This window comes from Myotis nattereri, assembly GCF_964212035.1.
Source record: "Myotis nattereri genome assembly, chromosome: 2".
Classification (NCBI taxonomy): Eukaryota; Metazoa; Chordata; class Mammalia; order Chiroptera; family Vespertilionidae; genus Myotis; species Myotis nattereri.
In genome coordinates this window covers 168,115,202-168,142,981 of record NC_138076.1, presented here as the reverse complement: position 1 = coordinate 168,142,981, position 27,780 = coordinate 168,115,202, and the positions used below count along the sequence as shown (strand labels likewise).

Genomic DNA, 27,780 nt, shown 5'->3' with positions numbered 1-27,780 from the left:
CTGGGACACACCGCCCGGCAGACGTGCCCCGCGCGGCGGCGGACACCCCGCGCGGCCGGGGAGGAGCGCGGGGCGCGGGACGCGGCCCCTCTCCGCGCGCGGTCGCCGCGCTGCCCGCCGCCCAGCCCGAGGCGCGGCGCCCCGACCCGCGCACAATTCCCGGAAACTCGGCTACCTGAGCGCCCACAGCCCTGCGTGCACGGCACAGACACACATCCATGTTGACACAGGGCCCGAGTCGTTGACGCCCTGGAAGGACCTCCGCGCGCACGAGCTCAGACAAGTACAGCCCACGAGCAAACAGTCACACGGAGGGCCACGCGTGGAGCCCCCAGTCCTCCGAGATTCCTGGGCACCCCCCCCGCTCCGCCCCCCGCACGACTTGCCTGAGGAAAGTTCCAGGATCTGATTTGAATCACTGCCCAGCCCTCCCCCTCTACCACCCCCCACCCAACGCCTGCAGAGGGGAACCGAAGGGTCCAGCCTGTTCCTATTAAAAGCAAAAGGGGATGGGGGCGGTGCGGGTTTTGAAAGTTTTTCTTTTTTTAAAGAAATTTCTCAAGGGATTTCCTTCCCTCCGCTCCTCTTCCTCTCTTCCTCCCATTCCTCTCCCCCCACCGCCCTACCCCCTTCTTTCCCCCTCCCGGTCCCTATGAGTCAAACTTCAGCAATGTGCCCAGTGTCTCCCAGTGCATTACAGCGTATCACAGAAATGTTCCAGTCTGTGAGTCGGAATGCAGCCGCCTCCAGCCCTCCCTCGGCTAATAAACTCAGCTCCTGCCGGCTTTTCGCAGCGCCCTCCCTGACCCCCTCCACCCCTTTAGCCGAGGGAGGTCAGATTCAGGGGTCAGAGGCTGAGGACCTCACCACTCTGCTTCCCAGCCTAGTCTGTCAGCCCTGTCGCCTCTGGCAATCTGCTGGGTTAGAGACACCGTGGCTCCTGGGAAGGGGAGAGGTCCACAGCCTGATCCACCAGGCTCTGGGTTCCCGTGGGGCATCACCACTGGAAGGCAGGGCGCAACCTCCATCTGACCCCAATCTTCCCTTATTCCTAGGAACCCCAAGAGTCTCAGGATTCTACAGAAGGAGAAATTGAGGCTGAGCCAGAGGCAGAACCGAGCCAGAGGCAGAACCATGCCAGACGGAGAAACAAGAGTCCACAGTGGCCTAAGAGGGCCTGGCCATTCCAAGGTCCAGCTTCTGACCATAGACTCCTAGTCTCCACAAGCACAGCTCCAGCCTCACCACTGGTTGCTAACTGGGATTTTTAGCAGCCGATGTCCAAGTCCGTCTTCAGTCTTCAGTCCCTGTGGGTGTCCCAGCACTCAGTCAGCGGGCGGTGAGTGCACTTGTTAACTTATCCTCCCAAAATCCTTTCCTGGCCTCCAAGCCCCCCTGCTGCCTGGCACCATACTGCACAATCTCTCTCTCTCTTTTGCTGCTGTTCTGTCCAGTGCCTCCTGGTACTTAGTGCTCAACAATGTTAGTTGCTATGATTACTATTATTATTTCAGCCAAAGTGGGCTGCTGGCTGCTCCCCATTGTGTTCTCATTCTTTCCCACTCCCTCACCTTGGCTCATCCTGTTCCCTCCAAAAATGAATGTCCTCAGAGCCCTTTCTCCTCCTGTTGAAATCTTTCCAGTCCTGAAGTCTGTACCAGCTTCTCCAGCAGCCATTCCCCGATTCCCATAGCCAGAGGGATCTTTCCTTCCATTAAAGGACCCCACCCCACGTTGTCAGGCTGTCTCAACTCTCCTTCAAGAGTGGACACCCCTGAACCCAGCTACTGCCTTAGTCGTGACGGCATTTCTTGTAGTGTCTTGCTAAGTGCCTTACACAGAATTCAAGCCCCCTATAGTTATTTGCTGAATTGGGACAGATATTCATGGCCTTCAAGGACCATACCCCAGCTGGACACCTCCAACACACCCTTTTTCACTCATGACTCCCCATGCTGACTCTGCAAGACACATGCTCTTCCACCTCAGGTGTGTTCTTCTACCTCAGGTGTGTTCTTCCCAGCCCTTACTTCCAAACCAGATCACTCTCCTTCCAGATGCCTCTTCTGTGCCCATAGCCTCCAGAAAAATTGCTTGGTTACTTCAGACACTCAGTCTTTTTCCTGTGTCTCTCTCCTTTAGCACCCACCCCGCCCCCGCCCTCTCTTAATCCCCTCAGGACTCCTGTCATTATTTCTGGACTGAAATCAGGCCTTTGTGTACTCATTTTTACCGTGTGCATCAATCATGTATTTATTTGTGAACCTTCTCTTTCTTTTTGACATAATCACCGAGCTCTGAGAGATTTGAGCAAAAACGGTCTCTCCCATCCTAGCTGGTTTAGCTCAGTGGATAGAGCTTTGGCTTGCAGACTGAAGGGTCCCAGGTTCGATCCCGGTCAGGGGCACATACCCTAGTTGCAGGCTCGATCCCCAGTAGGGCGCGTGCAGGAGGCAGTCGATCAATGACTCTCTCTCTCTTCCTCTCCCTTCTTCTCTGAGATAAATAAAAATACATTTAAAAAAAGGGGGTCTCTCCCCCTGCCTGTGTCTACCCCATGGTACCCAGCACCTGACTTTCTGCACACACCAGGACTCACTGCCCCCAAAGTATAGACAGAGAGATAGCTTGTGGGACCTGCATCTGGGAAGACAGACTGTGCCCCTCCCTCCCTTCCCAGGTTTACTTACCATTTCACACGCCCTACTTCCCATAACCGAGTCTTAAGCCAGTTTCTAAGTCTCATGACCCTTGCTGGGATATGTTAGAGAGCCTCCAAGAACCCTACGAGACACGAGACACGAGGCAGAAAAGTACAGGCTGCCTCTCTCTCCTCTACCCTGGTTACCATGGGAAGTTTTTTATAAAAGGCTCTTGAGTGCAGGCTTCTCACAGACTGCTCAACTCAGCACCCAGCAGAAGAGATGAGCTCCATGGGACCGGCCTTGTCTCCTGAGTCTTCCTGGAACCTCTGCCCAGTACAAAGCCTGAGAGGCTCCTCTTTGGCTCCTCTTTGTGGTTCTGGGCCTACTTGACTTTTTTTCCCCTCCTTTTCCTCTTCTTCCCATACTTAGCTTTTTCTTTTTTCTTTTCTTTTTTTCTATTTACCATGTAACAGTCCTGTATTACCCCCTTGGCAAAAATCAGATCATTTATTTTTTATTTTGTTTTTTAATATATTTTTATTGATTTCAGAGAGGAAGGGAGAGGGAGAGAGCGATAGAAACATCAATAATGAGAGAGAATCATAGATCAGCTGCCTCCTGCACACCCTACACTAGGGATCAAGCCCAAAACCTGAGCCCACAACCTGGGCATGTGCCCTGACCGGGAATTGAACCGTGACCTCTTGGTTAGTAGGTTGACGCTCAACCACTGAGCCACTGGGAAGATCATTTATTCTTAACAATAACCCTTATCATGGTCATGATTAAAGTATGGCTCATAAAGGGTTAAGAAACCTGACCAAAGTTACGCAACTAGTAAGTGAAGGGGCCATTCATTCATACAACAAATATTACCAGGTGTCCTCCTTGTGCCAGGATTCAAAGCTCCAGAAGGTCATCTGGTCTAAACTCAGGGCTCGAGATCACCCCTGATCCGGCCAACGTGATTTAGCAGCCAAAGCCACAATCCATCCCCCAGTCCACACTCTCGCACACACTCTCCACAAAGGCAATCAAAAAGCTCTCCGTCCCCAAAGGCTGGAGAGATCTCTGAAGACCCCCTCATTGGGTTGGATTGGGCCTTGCATTCCAGTTTCTGAACCTGGGATCAAACACCATTTCATAGGGCTTTGAAGGGGCAGATTAATAGAGGGGCAGGTCCCCAACTCCAAATAAAGGGTTTCATGGTACCAGATATGTTAGTGGAAGGCAGGAAGGAAGGGAGGGAAGATCATTAGGATTTACTGAGCGTCTCCTTTGTATCATATGCTGTTCAAGGCCCTTTCACTTATGTCTCATTATTATCCCCATTGTTTTAGTGAGCAAACTAAAACTCAACAACAAAATGACTTCCCCGAGGCCACAGAGCCAGTAAGTGACTTTATCCTGAATATGTCTGATGCAGAGCCTGCGCAATTTCTTCTAGCAGGTCACAACAACAGAGAACCTGCTGTCAGGTCTGGTAATACGTGGCTATTTGAGGTCCCAGCTGACCTATGTGTGACATCCTAGATGCCAAGTTTTCTTCCTCACTGACCCAGCCCTGTTATCTCACCTCTGGTTCCCACCTTTCACAGTTGTATTGATTAGGGAGCTACCTAAGTATTCTGGCTAGGATTGGGGAGTGGGTTGTGTGGCTTTGGGATGCAGCGAGGAAGACCCCCATCCAGGATTTCAGGACCTGAGAGAAGAAGTGATAAGCCTCCTGGGCCATAACTGGATGGATAAATGAAGAAGAGGCTGGGGCATGGCTTCAGTCCACATGACTCTGGTTGGGAGGCTGATGACCGTGGGGACTGGGGCAGGTGGCGAGAACTAAGCAAGTCCCTTCCCCTGCGCCCCTCCCTCCCTCAGTGTCAACAAAGGTGATGTGGTTTCCCCTGTGGTCTGTCGCCCTAGACACCTGCAGTTCTGAGTATATGTGTATGCGTCTATGTGCCAACAGTGCTGTGAGGGGACACAAGGAGAAAGCGGTGGGACAGGATGGGGAGGGGCAGGAAGCCAAAGACAGGCTCTCCTCAACCCCAGGACGAAGAAAGAGCAACAAATATACAAGATGGCAAAGATCACCCCCTTGATGATTCCAGGTGCCCAGGAACATCGGGAGAGAGCTCGAAGAGCGGCATTGTGGGTATCAGGGCCCCTGCTTGGGGCTGGGAGTCAAGGGACTTGAATTCTAGGCCTGGTTCTGCCATTAACTTCCTGGGTCTCACCTTTCTAAGTCTTAGCTTCCTGCTTTGTAAAATAACAATAATTTGGCTACATACCTCACTGGGCTGCTCTGAGATCATGTGAATAATATATGCAAAAGTTTGGACCAGTGTGAGTTTTAGAAGTATTGTCTTGAGAGCATAAGAAATATTATAATTACTTACTCTAGTCCTGGGTGTAACACACCACGTGCGTGCACGCGCGCGCAGACACACACTCCACCGTGGAGATAAAGAACATTAAAGGCGAAAACAAAAACACAGCCTCTGCCCTCATATAGATCACAATGTGTTGAAGAAACAAAACAAACACATAAAATACTTGAAAGCCTCTTGGGAAGCCAACTATTTAAAAAATCTCACTATCTGTGCGATCTTGGCCAAGTCACAAGTCCTCTGGGCCTCACTTTTCTCATCTGTCAAATGAGGGAGCTGGTTTGGATCATCTCTACTTATTTTTTCTGAGTCTAAAGCAGTTTTCTGATTCTGTTATTCCAAGTGCAAATGGGTACATAGCAAAGAGGAGAGACTTGGGCAGAGCCTGGCTGGAATGAAGTAGGCGAGTGTTGAGTTGGGTTTTACAGGAGCCCAGAAATGTGAGTCAGTGTGGAGGCAGGGGGGTGACATTCCAGGTAGGGAGAAAGGCATGTGCCAGGGCAAGGCAAGGAAGCAGAGGGGTGGCAAACAGATTAGCAGGCTCAGGAATGAGGTTGGTGAGGACCGAGGGAGTCTGGGGAGGAAGTCAGGACTGGAGGAGGAGAAGGGGCAGTCCCCAGGGCTCAGACAGCTGAGACAGAAAGTGGGGGAGAAATATGGGTGGGAAGACACTCTCTCAGCCCCAGAGGTCGGTGCCAAAGCCCATGCAGCCAAACTCCACCCAGGAGAGGGAAGGAAAGGTTCCCTTGCCAAGAGGCCCCACCCACCACAGAAGGCCCATTCCTCCCTTCCCCTTTACCCCAGTCCCACCCCCAACTTGGAGGTAAGTGAGGGTCCCCTGAAGCCAGAGCCTCATTAGTGATGGAAACAAACAGCTGGGGTCACTGCCATCTCCCTCCATAACAATAATGTCAGCACAGTAATAATAATAATAGTGATGATGATGATGACAATGAAATAAACTACTCTTCACTTGCCCTGTGATAAAACCTCCCAGCACCCAAACCTCCTGATACTCGCCGGTTCTATTTACTAGAATCTTTGCTCCTAAGAGCTTCAAGTGATTTACAAGATTATCTAGTCTGTAGGATCCCCCAACCCTGATAATATATCAAAATCACTTGGAAGAACCTGTGAAAACAGATTCCTGGGCCTCCTCACAGACCTGCTCAGACCCTTTGGGGTGGGGGGTACCCAGTAATCTGCAGCTCCCAGGTAATTCTAAAGCGTGGTTAGGTTTGGGACCCCTGGCCTAATCCAAACCACTCCTTTTACAGATGAGGAAACTGAACACCCGCGGGGAAAAATAACTTGCCAGAGACGACATGGTTAGTCATGAATCAGAGGGGGGAGCAAGCAGAGAACTCGGGCGTCCCAGCTTCTAGGTCAGCGCTCCTTCCACAGCCCGCACTGCCCAGCCCGGAGATGCCTGTGCCAGCAGAGATTACAGTCAGGGAGGCAGCCACCGGGCCATACACTAATCATGAGCAAGAAGAAATTTGTCTGAGTTGCAGAATGTTTTTCCACAGCCAGCTCACATTACTCGCTCCAGTGGGCCCCTGCAGGGATGCTGGGGTCCACCCACAGGTGAGCCTGGGGCTTGGGCTTTGCTCCATGCCCCCAACAGCACCTCCTGTAGCCCCAGTGGCTACATTGGCTGGAGGGCTGGGTCCCACCTTGTTACAAATTGTAAAGGTGCCTCTTAGGAGGCACTTGTCTGTAGCCAGGGAACCCCCAGGGAAGGCCTTGAGGAGGTCCTGGCCTACGGGCACTCACCTCTCTTCCCCAGGAGTGGTTTTTGGAGTGGGTTTGGACAGGTCCCTGCATGTCCAGGGAGTGGAGGCAGGAAAGGAGCAATGAGCTGAGTGAGGTGAGGGTGAAATGGGGTGAAGGTGGCTACGAAGGGACATGGGTGGGAGTGTCCTTACTAAGACTTTGAAGTACTCCACCCACATGTGACCACCACTGCACTCTTTCTCATCGAGTGTAACTTATTTATTGAGCGTCTACTCTGTGCCAGGTCCTTGGGCAGGACACCGAGGCAAAAGAAGCCACAGGTCCGATCATGGAGGAATGCATCATTTCCTGGAGAGCAGGAGGCAGCCGAAAAGAGCCTGGATGAGAGCTGTCAGACAGGGGCTCCAACAGCCGGTGCTGCCAAGGAGACGCTGGGTTCACAGGGTCACAGCAGTTCCGTGTTGGAAAGGACCCAATGGATTACTGGTCCTTTAGCCGGGGCACTAATCCTGCTCTGACCTGCCCCCTCCGTGCCTGAGGCAGTAGTTGGGAGGCCGAGAGGCAAGGCCACCCTCTACTCTTGGGCAGACCCTGAGGATGCGCTCCACAATGAGCTTTAAAGGAACCATTTAGAAACCTGTAGAGGAATGGGGAAGGGAGGCTGCAGCACATTGTGGTTAAAAGCAAGAATTTGGAGTCGGGCTGCTTGGGTTGGTGTTGGTGGCTCACCCACTGCGTGAGCTGCAGCACGGAATTTGACCTCTCAGAGGCTCGGTTTCCTCATCTGCAGACGGGCGGGCGGTGTGGAGTGCCTGCCATATTAGGGTTGTTGTGAGGACTCCTGAGATCAGGACGTGAAGTGCTCAGCACAGAGCCTGACGCACACAGGGCTCTGCTGGGGATGGAGCTCGATGCTGACATTAGTAACAGGAGATAGTGCCCTGTCTCTTCTGTCCCTCCAAGCCGCAGTTTCCCCTACAAATTCAATCTCAGTGATGCTGACCTAATTTATGCAGAGGAATCCACATGGGTCTCTAACCCAAGCTGACCCCTGCGGGGCGTGCCGGGTGGCTTGGCTGGGCTAGGGGTGTGTGGACACTTGCTGGACCCACCCTCCCGCAGTCCTCTGGTGTTGTCTCAGTTGCGTCAGAGTTGAGGGGAACCTGGACCCGGCTGCTGGGAATGCCCAAACCGGCTGTAGAAAGAGCCTTGCCCCTCTCCCCATCCTGGCAACAGCACATCTGGAGTGATCTGCACATCTGGCTGCATCCCTGGGGTAATAGCCACAGCTGCTGACATTTGAGGGAGGAGAGATCTAGCTCCTCAGCCAGGGCCTGGGGGGCTATAAATAACTAGCTAAGAGGACCAGGGGGACAAGGTTGACCTTTAGGGGGGGCGGGAGCGGCTGGCAACTTCCCCCACCCCCTTGGGTCCAGAGCCAGAGATTTAGCAAAACAGGAAGAGGCAGCAGCAGCAGCTGCTGGGAAAGTAGGAGTGGCTCCTCTTCCCCCACTTGCCTGGGGCCTTCGGATCCCAGCCAGGACCTGGGAGAGGTGGAGTCATCTAGGCGGGAGAAGGGGGGCAGACCCGTGCAGACTGTGGTCCCAGCTCCTGGTGCCCTCCTATGGCTCTCCTGGGGCACAGGCAAGAGAGAAGGAAGTGGAGAAGGGCAGCCCAGTGGGCTGTGCCCTCCCTCCTGGCTCCCTCCTATTCCCTTTCTGTTCCCCTATCAGTGGGACAACAGGAAGGACAGAAATTCAAAATTGAGCATAAAATACATCTGCTGACCCAGCCAATGTATCTACAGGCCCAGGGGCATGTCAAGCGCGCCTCCCTCTCTCATCCCCTTCCAGCCCACAGGTGGGCTGAGCCTAAGCGCAGGTGGGTGGGAAAGAGGGCGCTAGACAGGAGAAATATGAGACGGTGTCCTATTACTAATGTTAGCGCCCTGCCTTTGGGCTTCTGGAGAGGGGCCCAGGGCCTGGCCTCAATGAATGAAGAACTTCTCCATGAACTATGGAGGTGGGTGGCTCTGGGTGACTGTGTCTGGAGTAACAGGGTATCACAGAAGCAAGCTCTGGAGAGCCATACGCCAGCCCAGGAAATGTTGCCTTGTCCAGGCCACTGGGCCACTCAAAGTCTGTCCTGCGTATCCAACTGGGTGGTGATATCTCCAGCGGGGTCTGCATCTAAATCTGTGCGGACCTGTCTTTGCCTCTTCGCCTGGAGCCCCGAGTTTTGCCTGCAGGGCGGTCTAGATCAGCACTGTTCAAAAGAAACAGAATGTGAGCCACACATGTAACTTTAAATTTTCCTTACGAAAAGAAAAAGTAAAAAGCTGAAGTTCATATTAATAGTATATTTATTTAACCTAATATATGTAAAATATTGTCATTCAACATGTAACCAAAACAAAAAATTGTTAATAGTTTACATCCTTTGTTTCATACCAAGTCTTTGAAATCCAGTTTAGGTTTTATACTTATAGCATATTTCAGTTCTAACTAACAAAATTGCAAGTGATCAAAAATAAAATAAAATAAAAAGCCTTAGCCAGTTTGGCTCAGTGGATAGAGCATCGGCTTGTGGACCGAAGGCTCCCAGGTTCGATTCTGGTCAAGGGCAGGTACCTCGGTTGCAGGCTCCTCCTCGGCCCGGGCCCTGGTGAGGGTGTGTGCAGGAGGCAACCAATCAATGTGTTGCTCTCACATCGATATTTCTCTCGGTCTTCCCTCTCTCTTCCACTCTCTCTAAAAATCAATGGAAAAATATCAGGTGGGGATTAAAAAACAAAACAAACAAACAAAAAACACACCAAAACACAGAATTGCAAGTGCTCAGTAGCACGTGGGCTGGTGGCTTCTGTACTGACCAGCACAGGCTTAACGTAACCTCTTCGTCAGCCCTGTGGTCTCTTGCTGGGAAAGAGGCTCAAGAAGTGGAGGAGGAGGCCAGTGAAGTCAATATTAAGAGTTAATTTGCTGATGCCCTAACCTGTTTGGCTCAGTGGATAGAGCGTCAGCCTGCGGACTGAAGGGTCCCAGGTTCGATTCCGGTCAAGGGCATGTACCTTGGTTGCGGGCACATCCCCAGTAGGGGACATGCAGGAGGCGGCTGAGCGATGTAGACACTTGAGAAAACAAAGGTTTCAGGTGAGCAGAGGGGTGGCAGCCAGGGAAGGAGGTTGAGAGGCAGCAGTCGGAGAGGTGAATGAAGCGGGCGTCAGTGCCCGGTCTGAATCCGAAGGGGGGAAAAATGTCCAAAAGGAGAGATGGGGCGCAATTGGAATGGATGATGCTTTAAAATCATTCTTATAGAGAGAGCTCATACGGATCGATAAACACGGAAACAATGCTAGACTAAGTTCAAAGCACAGAAATGACTCTTCAGGGAAAGAGGAAACAGAGCTAGTAAGCAAAGGTAAGGAAATGTTCAAAGTAATGCCAATTAAAGCAAGATAAAGGTAGAAGCCACTTTCAGACATCAGTGAGAGTGTGGTGAAATGTACACGTTGTTGTTGGTGGTGTAACCTCTTTTGAAATCAGTTTGGCAATATATAGTGGGAGCTATAAAATGTTTTTTACCCTTTGGCTCAGTAACTCCACCCAATGTACCTAAACTGGCTTTCTATAGCTGAAACAGAATGGAATAAGTGCATAATGATGTCCACCACCACAGGATTTGTAATGGGGAAAATTAGAAACAATTTGAACACCTACAGCTGGAAAATTTGAAGTAAATTGTATTTCCACTTAATAGAAAATTATAAAGCTGATAAAAAGATGCATATGAATGCAGCCTAGTATCTCAGGAGAATATAGATTTGTGTATGCCCCATGATGGCAACTGTCTTAAAGACACACACACACACACACACACAGAGACACACCATAAGCACAGAGAAAAAGATTCAGAGGAAATGCATGCAATAGTAATGATTATGTAAGGTGGTATGAGTATACACATTTTTCTAGTTATTTAATAATTGCCAACCTTGTAAAGAGCTGTGGTGAGTGGGGATAAAGGTTGGCCAGAATCCTAGACTGGGCTACTCGTAGGCCCCTGACATCCTCTTGGAGGTGATGAATTTATTCACTTAGCAGGTGCAGGTATATATTGGGCTCTGTCCATGTGCCAGGCACTGTCACTGTGGGTGTTAGCTCAGCGCTGTCCTGATGGGAAAAGCCCAGGTTTTCGGCCTGGGTTCCCAGGTGCTCTGGCCACTGGAAGCTCCTGGCGTTCCACTGGCTCCTGTGTCCCTGCTGAGCAGGACCTTGTCCTGGTCCTGGAGGGGCGGCCCCAGAGGGCAGAACCAAGGAAGGTCAAGAACAGATCCTGGGGAAAGGAAACAGTGTGTGTGGGTAGCAGTGGCCCAGGGAGGTTAGGGGAGGTGGGAGGGATCCCCAAGGAGCTTAGGGGATGGGAGGGCTGCTCTGCTCTGGGGGAGGGGTTGGCAGGCTGTGGTCAGCCACCTGCCATTTCACATTGCCTGAAGGTGACATGAGATGTAAGTGGGCCATCACCTCCACCGCCCCCCACAGGAACTCTACCTGGGCCCCCACCTACGGGCACCATCTGCCCGGGAAGCCTCCTGCTCCTCCCCCCTCAGTTATCTTCCTACAGTGACACACTGGGGCCTTGAAATAACACGTCTTTATTTACGCCATCATTTCCACATCATTTGCCTATGATTCATTTGTTGTCAAGAGGCATTAAAACCTCCAGGCCCACCTCCCAGGCACCCACCAGTCCCTGACCCCCACTCCTGTGTCCCCGCCCCCCTTGCCCAGATCTCACCCTCATCCCTGCTCCCTGAACCCAGCATCCCCCAGTCCCACCTGCACCCACACCCCAACTCCTCCCTCCCCGGCCTTTGTTGGGGAGTGGGAGGCAGGGGCTGGGGCTGTGAAGGGCCCAGATCACATCTGTCTGCTTCCCTGCCCAGACCCTGGTCTGAGGGAGTCCTCCAGTCCTAGGATGGGGATGACTTCATGCAAGCAGGAAGCCCTGGGAGAGGGAAGATGCTTCTCTTTGCCTAGAAGCAGGAAACCGTGGAACCCCCAGCCTTTTCTGCGACCCCCCATCCCTCACTTCCTCAGGCTGGATTTTCCTCATACCTCAAGGCTGGTCCCTGGGTCCCTCCCCCTCACTCTGTTTCCTACATGGCACATGGGTATAAAGTTTCCACCATGTGTGCACGTGTGTGTGTGCGCGTGTGTGCGTGTGTGTGTGTGTTGCGGGTAAGAAGAGTTGTCTTTCACACACTCATTACCCAGTAAGGCTTTGGGGGCCCCCAGGCCTCCCAGGGGAATCTAGGTGAACCTGGGGAGCTGTAAGGTGGGGGAGGCGGGGGAGGAAGAGAGCGAGGGGCGAGAAGGGGGCTGCTAGAAGCGGGGTTAGGGCAAGGGGAGCTGCTGTGGTTGGGTTATCTGATGTGAGGAGCCAGGTGTGCTCTGGGGGTGGGGGAAGAGCCGCCTGAGAGGCAGAAACTACAGAGCAGCCTGGAGACACGGAAACAAGACAGGCTGAGCAGCACTGAATCAAGAAGGAGACAGAGGGAGACCAGGTCCCTCCCCATCAGAGACTGGCTTTCCTTCTGAGTTCTGGAGGCCACCCACGGGTGGGGGGCAGCGTCCTCCTGGCCACCCTGTTCCTTGGTCCCCTGCCCCAGGGACACCAGCTCCCAGAGAAGCAGGCAGAGGTGGGGGTGGCCAGGGACTGTGGCGTGGGGACAGGGTCCGGCCTTATCCATGAATCAGAGCAGTTGGAGGCAGTTGAGGGTCTATAATCTCGGTTGGGGGTTGACGGGTGGAGGAGGTTTTGCAGGAGGAGATAATGGGGCGAGGCAGAGCCCTGGCCTGGAACAGGGGGCCCAGGGCCAGGAGCCCCTCTACCAACCCCCCCCCCCCACAGGGTCCCCTGCCTGGGGTGGCTCCACTCAAGACAGAAGCTGCCCTGCTGCCCTGGAGCTGGGAGGGGCATGGTGAGCAGGCTGTGTGCATGGCTGGGGTGCCATCTCAGTCCTTCAATGAGAGGGCCCATCTGTGAGTTCCAACTCCCACCCCCTTCAGCCTTGACTTGGGATGTGTGTTTGTGAGGGGGAGGGTGGTCCCTGTAAGGAAGAGGATGTCTGTGTAGAGGAGAGGGTGCCAGGGGGTGATGAAAATACTAGTAAAGGCTAATTGTTCTCAACATTTCCTACTCGCCAGGCACAACTCTAGATGCTGTGTATGAACTCACACCTATGCAGTGGGTTCCATTATCTTCACTTTAGGGAAGGGACAGGACAACTACAGGCTGCCGGCAGCCCCACGGAAGTCAGACCCTGTTCCCCTCGGTGCTGCTTCTGCTGTCCTCACCTGCTACCCTAGATGAGGCCCTGCCAGGCACCATGCTGCAAGCCTTTCTTGGTGTTATCGTCACAAAGACTCTCTGTCCCCATGCACAGAAGAGGGAACCGAGGCTCAGAGGGGTCAAGTAATTTCCCCGAAGTTGTACAGCGAGTGAGAGACACTCTCAGAGGCAGACGATCTACTTGTAAAGTCCATGTTCTTATGCACCACCTTGGCTGCTTCCCTCCAGGCTGGGAGTGGCAGGGAGCGGGCCTGGGAGAGCACCTGAGCTCTCTCTGCCTTTGCAGCCCTCACAGCCTAGCACCTTGCTGGCTTGTGGTAGGAGGAGTTCAGAGAATGAACTAACAACCAAGAGAAACAACAGCAAACGGGCATCTCCCAAGGCCACTGATATCCTGCCCAGCGACAGCGTTCCCTCCCCTCCCATCCACTCCTCTACCACCTCAAGGCTTTCCTGTCAACACAGCAGAAGTCAGCGAGTCCCTTGGGGTGGGGTCCCTATCAGAGCGGAAATGGGGCTGGCCTCTCTGCCACCTCCTTTATCTCGTCTCCCCATCCCCACTTTATCACCCAGGGCTCTTCCACCACCCCCTCCCTGCCACCTCTGTGGGGCTCCAGGGGGAGAGAGGGGAAGACATTTAAATCAGTGGGATGGGGGTGAGACTGGGGAGGGGGTGGAGAAAACAGAGGGACCCCAGGAAGGGGTTGCCCTGGCACTCTGAAGCTGGTGCTCACAGTCCTGCAGGCCCAGGGTGGGCTAGCCTTGGTGGCAGAGCCTCTTCTGATGGGCTGCTTGTTCGGGTAGGCAAATGGAGAAACAGGAACCAGGCGCAGACATGGGGCCCCTGCCTCCCCTCACCCGAGACCCAAGCCCTGTGCCAGCTGCCACAGATGTTCACAGGCATCTACGGGATTCTTAATTAGATGGGGTGGCACAGGCCTTTCCAGATGTCTTTAGGATTCTGAGTGCAAGTGAAGAGGGCAGTGGGGAGGCCCCGTGGAGCTAAATGAGGATGGCCAGGCTTGGCGACATGTGACTTCTCCATCCCTACCACGATAGGGATGCCTAAGGAGCATTCTGCCCACTGCCCGTTGTCGCCTTTCTCCTCTCAGCAACCAGTATCTAGGAGACCATGCCTTTCTTTCCCGAGTGCAGCTCAGACAGAATTTGCAGAACAATCCAGCTTGGAATTTGACACTTGATCCACTCCTCCCTGTATCCCTATATCAGATATCATTGGATCTCTGATCCTTGGCTCAGATATGGTTTAATTCCATAAGGATCTGTCCACACTTGGGGTGAGACTCTTGGGTCCTAAGGACGGAGGGGTTGTGGAAGCATGGACGGGTTTCCCAAATTGCGGTGGATGCCTGGGTCTTTGCAACTATTCCCTCCTGCAACTCAGTCTCTCACCACACGCCCCCTTCTCTGGCTCCCTCTGAGGTCATGAACAGCCGAACCACAGAACCCTGAACGCAACCTGCAGGAGGGCCTGGCCCAGGGCTCTGTGTGAGTTAATTTTGTGCATGGTCTGCAGACCTAAGTTTTGGAAGATGCAAGGCCAGGAGGAGGGTCAGAATACTGAATGACAAGATGAGGATTCAAACATTTGAGCAGGCTAAGAGGTGGGATAAATCAAATCAGATAAATGTGAATAGGAAAATATGCCAATTCTGCATTTTGGTACAGAAAGCAAACCGTCCACCTACAGAAAGATGCATTAGGGAGAGGTAGTTAGCATGTGGGTTCTGAAGCCACGGACTTAACTTCTCAGTTTCCAAAGTTCAGGGGAAGGTGTTTAAATTTGCATAAGTCTGTTTGCATCTCATTTTCTAGTAGGGACCTGAGCAGGATTTTTTAAACTTGACACCTCTTGTGTAGAGCAGACACTCACAGAAGTGGGTAGTACATGGCTTTGTATTCATTCATTCATTCATTCATCCATCCATCTTTTCAGCTACATTTATGGAATCCTTCCCTCCTTTGTTCCAGTCTGGAAGGGAGCCTTATCAGCAAAACAGAAACGTGAAACCCACTACAGTGTACACCTCATTCTATAAATAGGGTCGGCGCACAGTTCTACCCAGATGGGGCCGGCGGGGGTTAGCGGGGTGACGTCCGGGGAAGAACTTACGGGAGACATGAAGCCTGGACTGGAAACCGAAGATGCAGTAGGAGTTTGCCCAGTTGAGAAAACTGGGGGAGAGAGAGCCAGTGGAGGGTATGTCAGGAAACAACACATAAAAATGCATACAGTGTGGATCTCAAAGTGTAGTCTGGGGATCCCCACGGTCCCTAAGCCCCACTTAGGGGCTCTGCAAGGTCAAAACTCTTTTCACAATAATAATTAAGACATCATTTGCCTTCTTACTCTCATTTTCTCACTTGTCTACAGAGGAGTTGTCCAGAGCTTCCATGATGTGTGATATTCTAACAGACGGATTGTAGAAGCAGATATGAGAATCTAGCAGCCTTCTAGTAAGCCAGCTTTAAAGAGACTTGCAAGACTGTAAAACCATACCCTGTTGTCACTAAATTTGTTCTGCTTTGGGAAAAAGGTTGTTTTAATAAAAATTATGTGAACTTATAATAGACTAGAGGCCCGGTGCATGAAATTTGTGCACTGGAGGGGGGGGTGTCCCTCAGCCCAGCCTGCATCCTCTCGCAGTCCAGGACCCCTCGGGGGATGTCTGTCTGCCAGCTTAGGGACCTAAACTGGCAGTCTGGGGAGATTGGGCCTAAGCTAGCAGTCAGTCATCCTCATGCAGTCTGGGGCTCTCACAGTCTGGGACCCCTTGCTCCTTACTGCCTGCCTGCAGCGGAAGCAGGAGAGGCTCCTGCCACTGCTACTGTGCTCACCAGCCGTGATCCTGGCTTCTGGCTGAGCGGCACAGTGGGAGTGCACTGACCACCATGGGGCAGCTCCTGCTTTGAGTGTCTGCCTCCTGGTGGTCAGTGCACATCATAGCAAATGGTCGTTCTGCTGTTTGGTTGATTTGCATATTAGCCTTTTATTATATAGGATTCATTAGTGTTATTTTAAAATATGTTTTTCAAATTTCTTAATTTAAATTTCTAACATGGTAAATATTGATGGATATAACCCACAGAAACAAAAGCTCTTTGCGGTGCTTATTTTTCTCTTGAGAACTGCTGGTTCCTGGAGGCGGGCTGCCAAGGCACATGGTTGGAGACCAGCAAGTGGTTGGAGGTGTCAGGGGCTTGAGTTCCAACATCTGGACAGTGACACGTGAACCTGGAGAAGCAGACAGACCTGATCATAGTAGGCTTTATCTCACCAAAGGAGCTAGGACCTGGGAAGTGCTTTGGTAAAAATGAGAAGCAATAACAAAACAAATACATAGAGTAAACCTGATTCTTGAAGCTCATTTTGATTCCCCTTCTCTGGGTATGAGCCACTTCTTACCAGAGAATACCAGCAATAATTATGGGTTGGTTATGTGTGCAATGAAGTTGGGTGGTGGTAGTCATTGGGGAAGCAAAGCTGGCAAAGAAAGACCATAATTGAAGGAAGTTGGGGACCATATTAGCTAGAGTCCCATGTGTTTCAGTTTATGTGCCTACTTTCCCATCTCTTTCCCACACTTTTCTCTCTAAGCAGGCTGTTTCAGTTGGGACCCATTTGGCTTATTAAGTTGCATAGCTGCCCCCTGGTGGCCAGATGGCACAATGATGCCTTCCCCCTGAAGTAGATACTCCTGGAGCCCATAGCTCCCGAGGCCTAAGAGATCACCCGGGGCCAGTCCAGAAAGCGCAGCAAGCATCCATGGTCAGGGGATGAGAGCAGGGTCAACATCTGATGAAAATTGATTTGACCATCCCTCCACTCTGCAACGTAATAATGATGCTGGCCAGCATTTGTGATTCATGGCTACGCCCAGGTGGTGTGATAAATGTTTTACACAGTTACAACACAACAACAAACCTGGAAGTAAGTACTATTATTATTACTGTTGTATAGATGAAGGTTCTGAGGCTCAAAAACATTAAGTAACTTGTCCAAGGTCATACAGGTAACAGGTGGCAGACCCAGGACAGGGACCCAGCAGATTATATTGTTAAATGTTATACTTTGTGGCTTCTGCTGGTACTGCTTGGTTATGGTCTGTTTATAGGTCTGTTTTCTCCCACGGGATTGTGCCTTTTCCCGGGGCAGTGACTGTCTTATCGCTGTATCCCCAGCACTGAGTGCAGTGCTGTGCTTGTGCTTGGAAACAACTAGGCTGGACCTCAGAGGGAACCTGGGGCTTCCATGAAAGGTGCTCAGAGGCCCCAGCCCAGAGCTCAGCCTTAGAGGGCCATTGGCTAAGGTGTGAGTGTCAGAATCTTCCCTGGCTGTGACCCCAGAGGTGTCCTGGAAAGCCAGAGAGCAGGTCCCTAAGTGTTCTGCTTGGTCGCTGGTGTGAGGAGAGATGAACACAAGTGCCCCAAGGGACTCAGCTTCACAGAAATAGAGAAAGGACAGGAGTCGGGGAGAGAGGAGAGTGGAGGGAAGAGAGAAGCCAAGCCCACAGCTCAGACCTGTCCATGTAGAGCAGTCGCACCACCTAGTGGTAAAGCTCCAGATGATTTAGGAAAAGAACAGATAGTCCAGAGCTGGGGAGAAGCTGGTGACATCCTCCTCTAGAGGGAGTGTCTGGGACTTGTAATGTCCCACTACCTAGAGCCCTAGGAAGGGCCTGGAAGCCTTCCAGCCCCTCCCCAAGGCAGAGCAGCCCATTCTGAAGGGGCCCACCTGATAGTACAAAATGTGAAGGAACAGCTTTCAGTCCTACCTGCCCTTGGCTGAAAAGAGCCACCTAGCTCAAGGTCACATGAAGGTGACAGACACTCTTTGTGGGAACAGCCAACATCCAGTGACTAGCCGATGAAGGAATATAAAAACCTGGCAAGTGCCATCCCATTTCAGAGTTCCCCAGGAGGGTTGGTTGAGACCCCTGTGAGACCAACTTCTCCCTCTACCTGATCGATCCTACTTCCCTCCCTGCCATCAAAGCTGGTGACCCAGGGACCTCTCCCCAGTAAACTCCCCGCCCTTCCACCTACATTTCACAGTCAGCTTCCCCAGAGCCCAACTTGCACTACCTCATGTATCACAAATCAGATGTCGCCAACCGGTGGTCCACGGACCACTGGTGGTCTGTGAGGTCCGAAAGGTTGGTGACCGCTGTCTTATATGACATGTCTGAATAGAGATTCAGAGCAGCTGTCTGGAACAGGACCCCCCTCCTCCTGAATCCGCCCCCCCCCCATCCGCTTCTGCTCCACACCCCACTGTGCCTCTTGGTCGCTTGGCACGCCGACTCCTTCAGGAGCCTCACAGACTTCTTGCCCACATGAGTGCTAACGTCTGAAAGGGTGTTGGCAGGCATCCCCATAGCTGCTCTGTCTCCTTAGCTGAGGGCCGGCGGAGAGGCCTCACACTACACAGACAGCCTCCAAGGAGTCCCAGCAGAAGCTAGAGACACTGACCAGACGGCTCTGGCCCCTCCTGGCAGGCCCTGTTTGATGCCCTCCGACTACAGAATCGGTATTTCCCAGCATACCACTGACCTATCTCTGCCACATGAAGCTCTAAACCTGTCAAACCCACGGCCCGTGAATTGCTTTTCCTTTATGTCTTTTCTGAGGGCCCTGTTCATAGCATCCAGTAGCAGCATTGCTTGATGTAAAGGGAGGGTAGTCCCTCTCTATCTTCTATAGATGTTGAACAGTTTAGTGACTACCTGCCCAACAGGTCGCCAGGGCGTGTCATCCACGGTTAGTACCAGGTAAAAAGGTGTTGTGCGGACCCGTGCTGTCCAGCAGGATGTTCTGCGATGACAGAACTGCTCTGTGTCTGCACTGCCATTTCCAGTAGCCCTGGGGCCACTGAGTAATGGGAATGGGGCTAGTGCAGCAGAAGAGCTACATGTTTGCTTTAATTTAGTTTTAATTAATTGAAAAAGTCACCGGTGGCTACTCCGTTGAATAGCACACATGTAGAATCAGAAGTGGAGTGTGAAAACTTAAAATCCTTTTATCCCAACTTTGAGGTTTTCTGGGTGCATTTCTCTCAGTTTACCTGGCGTTTATTGTAACACACAGGCTTGGAGAGTTCGTGTTCTTCTAGATCAGCGATTCTCAACCTGCGGGTCGCCAACTTGTGGGTCGCGACCCCTTTGGGGATTGAACGACCTTTTCACGGGGTCACCTAAGACCATCAGAAAACACATATATAATTACATATTGTTTTTGTGATTAATCACTATGCTTTAATTATGTTCAATTTGTAACAATGAAAATACATCCTGCGTATCAGATATTTACATTACGATTCATAGCAGTAGCAAAATTACAGTTATGAAGCATCAACGAAAATAATTTTATGGTTGGGGGTCACCACAACATGAGCAACTGTATTAAAGGGTCAAGGCATTAGGAAGGTTGAGAACCACTGTTTATATATGTGTTTTTCCGATGGTCTTAGGCGACCCCTGTGAAAGGGTCGTTCAACCCCCAAAGGAGTCGCGACCCACAGGTTGAGAACCGCTGTTCTAGATCATTTATAAGACACCAAATAGGTTCTCCTAACCGTTTCTATGAACTTCATCTTCACACTTCACCAGCCAGAGACATGCACACTGTCTAAGCAGCTGTTTCTAAGTCCTTTCATTTTTTTCATGACAAATGGCCCTCAAGCCCTATCCTCAGTTCTACTCCTACCCCACCCCCAGTGACACATTTGGCTTGAAATCTCTGCAGATACTTCTGAAAAAGTAAAGTAAATCACACCTGCAGGTTCCCAGGCCAACTTATCCAAAATACTTACTCTGGCTGGACATGACTTCCCCACGTGCAGATGACTGTGTGGTTTGGGGAAGCGGGGGCTATTTTTGCTTGCTGTGTTAGGCGATGTTGCCCTTTATCATAAACCCCACATCCTTGGGAAACAGAGCTGGGCGCATTGGCGTCTCTTGGTCCCTGCAACTCTCCATCACTGGCACAGCAGCCATTTCAAACACAAAACATATTTTTGTCAACTGTTGCTTGGCTTTCATTCTTGAGTTTCTCAGTTAAGGGCCATAATTGATGGGACCCCATTGAATGTTTCCTGAGAGTCGAACACCAGTTGATCCGGCCCCTCCAATTCTCCCATCTTCGGGCCTCCTTTAGGAATGGGAACCTCCCTCACATGCTCTTTAGCAGAGAGCTGGCAAGACTGTGACTTGTCAGGTCACTCGGCTCAGTAGAAGCAGCAGAGTGTAGCAGCTCATTAAAGGCTTCCAGAGCTAGCTGCCAAGGGTTCAAATCCCACCTCTCCACCAGCGTGGCTTTGGGCAAGTGATACCCTCTGTCAAATGGGGGTGATGGCAGTCCATCTCCCCTGGGGTCCTGGTAAGGACAAAGCAAGTTGGTGGCATAAAGCATTTATTTACAGCAGCACTTGCCATGAAGTAAGTAGTATGAGTCATTTTTATTACCATAAGCAAGCCTTTCTTCATTGGGTTATTTCTGGCAAACGTTTTTTGTTTTGTTTTTCTCTTTGGAAATAACTCAGGAGGCTTTCTTTAAAGCCTGCTTTTGGCCCTAGCCGGTTTAGCTCAGTGGATAGAGCACCTACCTGTGGACTGAAGGGTCCCGGGTTCCATTCTGGCTAAGGGCACGAACCCTGGTTGCAGGCTTCTCCCCGGCCTGGGACTCTGGTCAGGGCTTGTACAGGACGCAACCAATTGATGAGTTTCTCTCACATCAATGTTTCTCTCTGTCGTTCCCTCTCTCTCCCACTCTCTCTAAAAACCAATGGGAAAATATCCTCGGGTGAGGATTAACTAACTAAATAAAGCCTGCTTTTGCCGCTTCATGCCCAGCTTTCGCCAAGTCTGTCGTACACCCCAATCTTCTCTGTTCTCCTCACTTGGATTCTCCCACTTATTCCCAGTGAGGCAGCGGAAGGAGCTCTCTCCCGGAATCTTGTTTAGTTGGCATTTTGGGGCACACACTTTCTAGAGTTTCCAATAATATATTTTAAAAGTATTCGATTTATGAACATCTGCCTTCACCTTCTCTCATTCTAAAGCAAAACAGATGATCATCACATTTCCTTCCAATTCAGCCCCTTGAAACCCCACTTTTCCTTTTTTATTTCTTCCATCCCAGCTCCCAGACTTCCCTTTGGGAGTGGGGTGGGTTGTTGTGGGCCCAGGGCTGAGGAGCTGGTGTTCTCCATGTCCAGTCGGGACCTAGAGGAAGCAGGACCAGGGGGAGAGTTGGGAAGGCGGAGGCACCACAAAGACAAATGCACTTTATTGATAAGGCAACAGCATTATAAGGGATGAGGCAGAGACCCCATCTGGTCAGGGCCACCCTGGGGGTGGGGGTTCTGATTCACATTGAGACACAGGCTGAGGTGTCCCTCACACTCCTGATGGGTCAGTGGGGTGACAACCCCGGGAAGGGAGGCAGGGGGTTGGGATCTAGACTTGCTCTGTCTAAACTCCAGCACTTCCCCCAAAGGACTGGGTTGGCCACTGGGGGAATGAGCAACGGGGTCTGAGCTCAAGCGTGGTGTAGTGAAAAGAGCACTGGACCTTAAGTCCAAAGTCAGGGTCCGGTCCTGGCGCTACTTCTAACTAGTTATATGAGTTGGGGTGAGTCACGCCCTCCTCTAAGCGGCAGTTTTCTCTAATAAGGAGGCTGAATGATGTTAGCGATTTTCAAACTTTTCCTCCCACTGAATAGCAAGCTGGACCAATGTGTTTTGCAGCTAAAAATCAAATAATAAGGGTCTCCCCCAAAGTTATAAAACAACAACAATAACAACAATATTTACTGTATAGAATTTTCACAATATAAGTTCTCCCCCCATAAATACCTCTTAATCAGTGGTGCCTACTACCCGCTATATTAGAGTGTAGTGCGAAGTGGAGACGGATTCCAAAAACAACTCACATCTAATAAAACACAAGATTCGGCCATGAGGATGCTATTCTGCAATGAGGACTGTGGCTGCCAGGTGTTTCCCACCTGAGGACACGCTGGGCCAGGTGGGCACTGACAGCTCTGGCTGTGGTAAGTTGGGTTGCTCCCGGCATTTTCAGAGGACACAGATGCAGGAGGAAGGGTAGCCTACTGACATGAACTCCTCCGTACTGAGACCTCGAATATGGCTGTGTCCACCAAACTCAAGAGACTATCTGAAGGACCCTCGGGGACTCCTGGGAGAACCCTGTATGTTGGTCCCACATACCTACACTGAGGAACCCCACCCCAGAGTAAACGGATCTTGAGTTGCCATCTCCTGGGCTGGGCTGGCTACGAAGAGCACGGAGTCTGAAGTTATGTACCCCACCCCCACCCTGCCCGCCAGGCTCCTTATGACTTTGGGGTGGTGGAGCGAGAATAAGAGGGGAACCAGCCCCACACAACTCCACCCCTAAATGCTCTCCGACTAGGCACAGAGGCCAGCCCATTCTCCCTGCACCCACATCCTGAGGTCTCAGAGCACAGCTCCTGGGTCTCCTGAGGGAATGGCCACCTTAGAACTACAGCTAGGTGGGCAGGGAGAGTGTGACTTAGGCTGTTGGGGTCTGGAGGGCCTTCACCTCCATCCCACCCACCAGGGGGAAAAGACGTGGCTCCCACTGGTAAGCAGAGCACTGCTTCTCTAGACTATGGGGTGGTTAGGAGAGTGGGGGGATCTTTGGGTCATCCTTGGCCATCCTAGGATGAGGTCCCACCAGCACCCGTGGCCACAGTCGGAGGGCCCGGGAGCTTGAAGCAGGTCTCTCTCTGGGGTGGGAGGTAAGGCACTGGCAGGGAGGATGAGGACGGTGCCTGGTGCTTCCCTGAAACCTGGGGACAACTCAGTCCTGCCATGTGGATTGTTGCAAGGAGAGCTCCCGCCTCAGCTAACCTCTTAGATCCAGACTGAGGAGCCAGGGGACAGTTGTGGTCACCACCCACTACTCTTCTGTAAGGCAGGGTTTGCCTGTGTCCCACCACCTGGGCCCTGCTTTCTTCCTTCCTTGGCTCTCCCAGCAAGTGGGTTTTGGGCCAGTGGCCCAGCCATAGGGAGAAAGCTCCCTCACCATAGCTACTTCCAAGGAGAACGTTACCATGGGGATGGGATGAAAGTGGGCTCTGAGGGAAAGGCAAGTGCACTTTGGCCAACAGGGATGGGTGAGGGGGGAGTTGTGACCTTAGCCACCCAGTTTTTGGTCATTCTTGGCAGTGAGTATCCTAGACAGGCCAGGGATGGGAAGACAGAGGGAGAAGGCCCCATCATGGCATGCTGCCCTGAGACAGAGCAGCACAGACTGGTGGCAGGGTGAGGTGGGGATAAAGTGGGGGTTGTGGCCAGTTCCTTATCATGGTGGTGCAGGGGAGGGAGATCCCCACTAGGCTCTGGACATGTGGACCTGAATCGGGGGGGAGGTATGGGTATCTGTCCCTGAGGAATAGGTGTGTTTTTCCTGCCCACCTGTTTTTCCTTTCCTAACCCTGGGCACCAGCCAGCAGCCACTTCTGGAATGGTGGGGACATTCCCAGGTGAGGTCCTGCCTTCAGCCTTTGCCCTCTGCCCCGACTTGAGTCTCTCTGTCAAATAAACAGCAACTCCTCATAACTGAGGTCTTCAGGGACTGGGGTCAGCCTGTGGCCTGTAGATATCCGGGACCTGGTGTTAGGTTGGGCAGGGAGAAAAGGTAGGGGAAGAGGGGCTATACTGGAGAGTGGGTGGGAAGGGCTGTTGGGCAGCAGCCATCCCCCGGCCCGGTCACCCAGCCCTAGAGGAGCAGCCCCACCCAGGCACCACCACAGGGTGCTGTAGTCAGGAGATCTCATTGCCAAACACCTCCAGCACAAGAGGTGTGAGCTTCATGCTGCACTCGGGCTGGAAGGAGAGGCAGCGGTACTGCTTGGAGTGCTCCTCGTTGAGGCTACGCAGGTCAGCCAGCTTCTGAATCATCTTGGCATAGAGCAGGTGGCTGCCTGGGGGTGGGTGGCGGCAGCGGATATAGGTCTGCAGTGTGTTGGACAGGCGGTCCTGGATGGCCTCGATCAGTGCAGCATCCTGTACTCCGGGACGGTCTGTAGGCACAGGGAGGCAGGAGGAGGAGGTACAGGAGCTCTGAGCTGGGTCCTTACTATTCAGTCTCCCCACCACCCCTTGGTCCACATAGACAGACCCCCAACTTCAGCATTCTCCTAAGTCACCCCTGTATGACTACTGACCTGTGACATCACAGCCCTTAAAGCCTCTCAACCACTTCCTATTGCATTTAGGATCAAGCTGCAGGTAATTTTATGGGCCCATCTGGCCCTGTCCCTCTATCTTTAGTCTTTCCATCAGAGTCTTTGGCCTTCAGATACACATTTATGTTCCCTCTGCCTGGAACTCAACTCTTTATCTTTGCCTGACTTTTACTGATCCTTCACATAACAGTTTAAAAGACTTTCAAGAAAGCCATTCCTGATAACTTCCTACCTCCATGCTCCAGACTACATCAGGTTCCCTCCTTTTATTATACCCATCTGTAGTATCTCACACCTCTTTATTTTTTTAAAACTCTCATTACATTTGAAATTAGTTGTTAAATAGTATTTGTTTCATGTCTCCTCTTACACTTCATGGGAGAGAAATCGTGTTTGCTGCTGAATCCCTATGCCCAGCATAGTACTTAGTACCTGGTAGGTGCTCAATAAATCATTGCTGAGTGTATGTATGAATGAATGAGTGAATGCTGGCTGGAAAGGGGAGGGGAGCCCATATCCATTCCTTGGTTCCCCAGCCTAGGAAAGCACCCCTGGGTAGAAGTCACTTACTTGTTCCCTGAGTAGCTGAGACAGGGCTGCACCACTTTGGGCCTCATCACCAAATATAAAATCCTTAGGACCACAATAACCTCCTCCTCAGCCTCTCTCCCTCTTCCCATCCCAAACAGGTAGAAAAGTTCATGGAACACAGCACACTGCCTCCAAAATTAGTCAGGTATACTGTCTAGGCAGAACCACACATTGGTTCCCAGGTCTGTTTTTGTTTTTGTTTTTTTACCCTGACCTCTAGGAGAGCTCAAGTGTCAAGGAAGTTCGGTGTTATTCACACAAGAGCAAACCCTGCATATTGGGACTGTCCAGGACTCTCTGTGGTCTGAGAAACCCCATCTACCTGGCTCCCAAGAATGCCACCTATGAATCACTAACCGCCTCACCAGGTAAGGCCAAGGACAGTGGGGGCCCTCAGTGTACAGAAACCATATGAGCTTTGCAAACGCAGCAACGTGGTTGTTTCCTGGTCTGTCTGTCTAAAATTCGCTCACTTCTCTCTTAAGACCGCCATGCTGGCTCTCATCAGGACTTCATTTTCCCTATTCCCCATGTCCCAGGTCCCTGAGTTCCTCACTACTAGGCCTCATACCTGGGGAGACAATGCAGATGGCCATGAGCAGGACATGCTCTTCCTCATGCAAGTTCAGTTTCTTTAAACCAATCTGGAACTTGATGAGTGGCTCAATCAGGTCCAGGCTGTGTCCAGCTATGAGAGAGAATGGTCAGATGCTGTGGGCTGAACTGAGGAGAAACCCATTGCACCCCACCCCACCTCCAACCCTGACCAGGCCTGACCCTTGCCTTTCTCTCCCTGTTGCTGCCTGAGCAGGGCCCATGATCCCAGAATGGGTGGAACCAGAGTCTGGGAGCTAAGAGAGGGTAAAGACAGAGCCCAGACACACCTTTGGTCACATCACTGATGCGGTACTTGTAGTCCTCGGCCCCACAGGTCCAGGACATGTCGTCCATGGTGAAGGACTGATTGGAGCGTAACATGATGACTTCGATGGCACTTGACTTCAGCAGCACAATCTGGTCCTCAGCGGTCAGATCTCTGCCAGGGAGGGCAGAGGTGAAGGTTAGATCTGCAAGTCATGCAAATCAGTGTAGTGTTTTGACAGGTCTATACTTGCCAGGTAACCAGTATGTGCCCTGGATCCTCCACTGAGGAGCTTAAAGCCTAGTTGGAAAGAACAAGACTGTTTCTTGAGGGAGACAACTCAAGACTGTATGTCAAGATAAGAAATGAAGTAGCTCAGCTACTAAAAAAGAGGAAAACCCAGTGACTTGCCAGGATCTCCCAGTTCTAATCAACCAGAGGTATTTTAGGGACAGGAGGATAGAGTCTGAGGAAGCTCCCAGGGTTATGACATGAATATGTGGTCTACAAATGTATGGCCAGAATCATCTTCAACAGCTCCCATGCTTCCCCCCCAACCCCCTCCTCCTGTCCTTCAGTCCTTCCTAGTAGTAAGGTCAGCCAACTCTGTCTCTAGGACATCTCTGGAACCCTTGACCTCATTCCCACTCCCAGATGACGGTTATAGCTCCATCATCTTTTTTAGTTGCCTCCTACTAGAATTCTGGAGTCAAAACTCTTGTGCCTCTCATTCATCTTTCTTACTGCTGCTACAGGGAAGTATCGCACTCCTGTGCTTAGAAATCCTCACTGATTATCAAATACCCAGGATCAAGCTTGTACTCTATAAATTAGCTCCAACCTGTCTTTCCAGCCCATTTCCCATTGCAAACCCCACCAACCCTCCATTCGAACAACTGTGGACCACTCCATGTTCCGATGCTGTGTTCTCACACCACCATACCTCTGAGCATGTGACAGCTGCAGCCAAAAATGCCCTTCTTCTTCCCCCCCATCTGGTCCTTCTGATCCTAAATCTGATGAGGTCTCCCTTGGAGTCCCCCACCCTCTGATTCTCTTCAATAGAACTGGAGCCATTCCCTTACAACCCCCTACACATTGCTTGTACTCCTATTTTGTCTTTCTCCCTTTGGCTTTGTTTTTTATATGCCTGATCTGGACCTTAACTGTAAGCTACTTGAAGGCCAGCATCACCTCTTAATTACCCACACACTGATCACTTAGCCCTGAGCACAAGAGAAAGTCAACAAATATGGACTAATGGATCAAAAGTCCAATGTCTCGTTCCACTATTCTGCATCATGAGCTGGGCTTGTCTGAACAATGACAATAAAAAAGCAGAGCCTGCAGATCAACTTGCTTCTGGTTTTTCCTGCCCTCTCTTCCTGACTCTATATTTCTGCCTGGATATCCTGTAGATAGGCTGTCATCCTCTCTGTGGCTATACTGTGGTTCATAAAAAGATGATTAGGGTGACTAGCAAAGAGTCTACATTGAAAAAAACCACAGAGTGGTAGAGTTGGAAGACCTCTCTTAGAGGCTGTGTGGTCCAGTGTCTTCTTCAGCATTCCTGACACATGGTTCCCGCACAGCCTCCCCAGGATTCTTGAGCCAAAGAGCTCATGGCCTCTAGATTCAGCCACAAATCTGTTAGCTCTTCGTTAAGAGTCTTTATTCTGTTGCTCTATAACTCACATGGTGACACATTGCTTGTACTTCTATTTTCTCAAGGAACACAGAACCAGACCTTTCCATTAGCTATGGGCATCCCTTTAACCTTTTAAAGAAAGCTACCATGCACCCCTTGCATCTTGTCCAGAATAGACAGCCCTAATGGCACGGCATCTAGACATCTCACCATCCTTGTCACTTTTCTCTAGATGCTCAATCCACATTTAAAAAAATAGAAACACCCTCATTTGGGTTTTAATTCATTATATAGCTAATA

At 51.3% G+C, this 27,780-nt stretch overlaps 1 protein-coding gene across 1 annotated transcript in view; it reads right to left on the bottom strand.

Annotated features, from left to right (window-relative positions):
* Positions 1-23,954: 23,954 nt before the first annotated feature.
* Positions 23,955-27,780, bottom strand: part of VDR (vitamin D receptor) — a gene marked incomplete at its 3' end in the record, with an annotated part of 43,419 nt that continues 39,593 nt past the window's right edge. Inside the window, exons 7-9 of the mRNA XM_081082657.1 lie at positions 25,855-26,006; positions 25,542-25,658; positions 23,955-24,214 (exon numbers count right to left, since the gene is read on the bottom strand). Of these exons, the coding sequence (XP_080938783.1) occupies positions 23,955-24,214; positions 25,542-25,658; positions 25,855-26,006 (529 nt within the window). The remainder of the gene's footprint in view (positions 24,215-25,541; positions 25,659-25,854; positions 26,007-27,780) is intronic.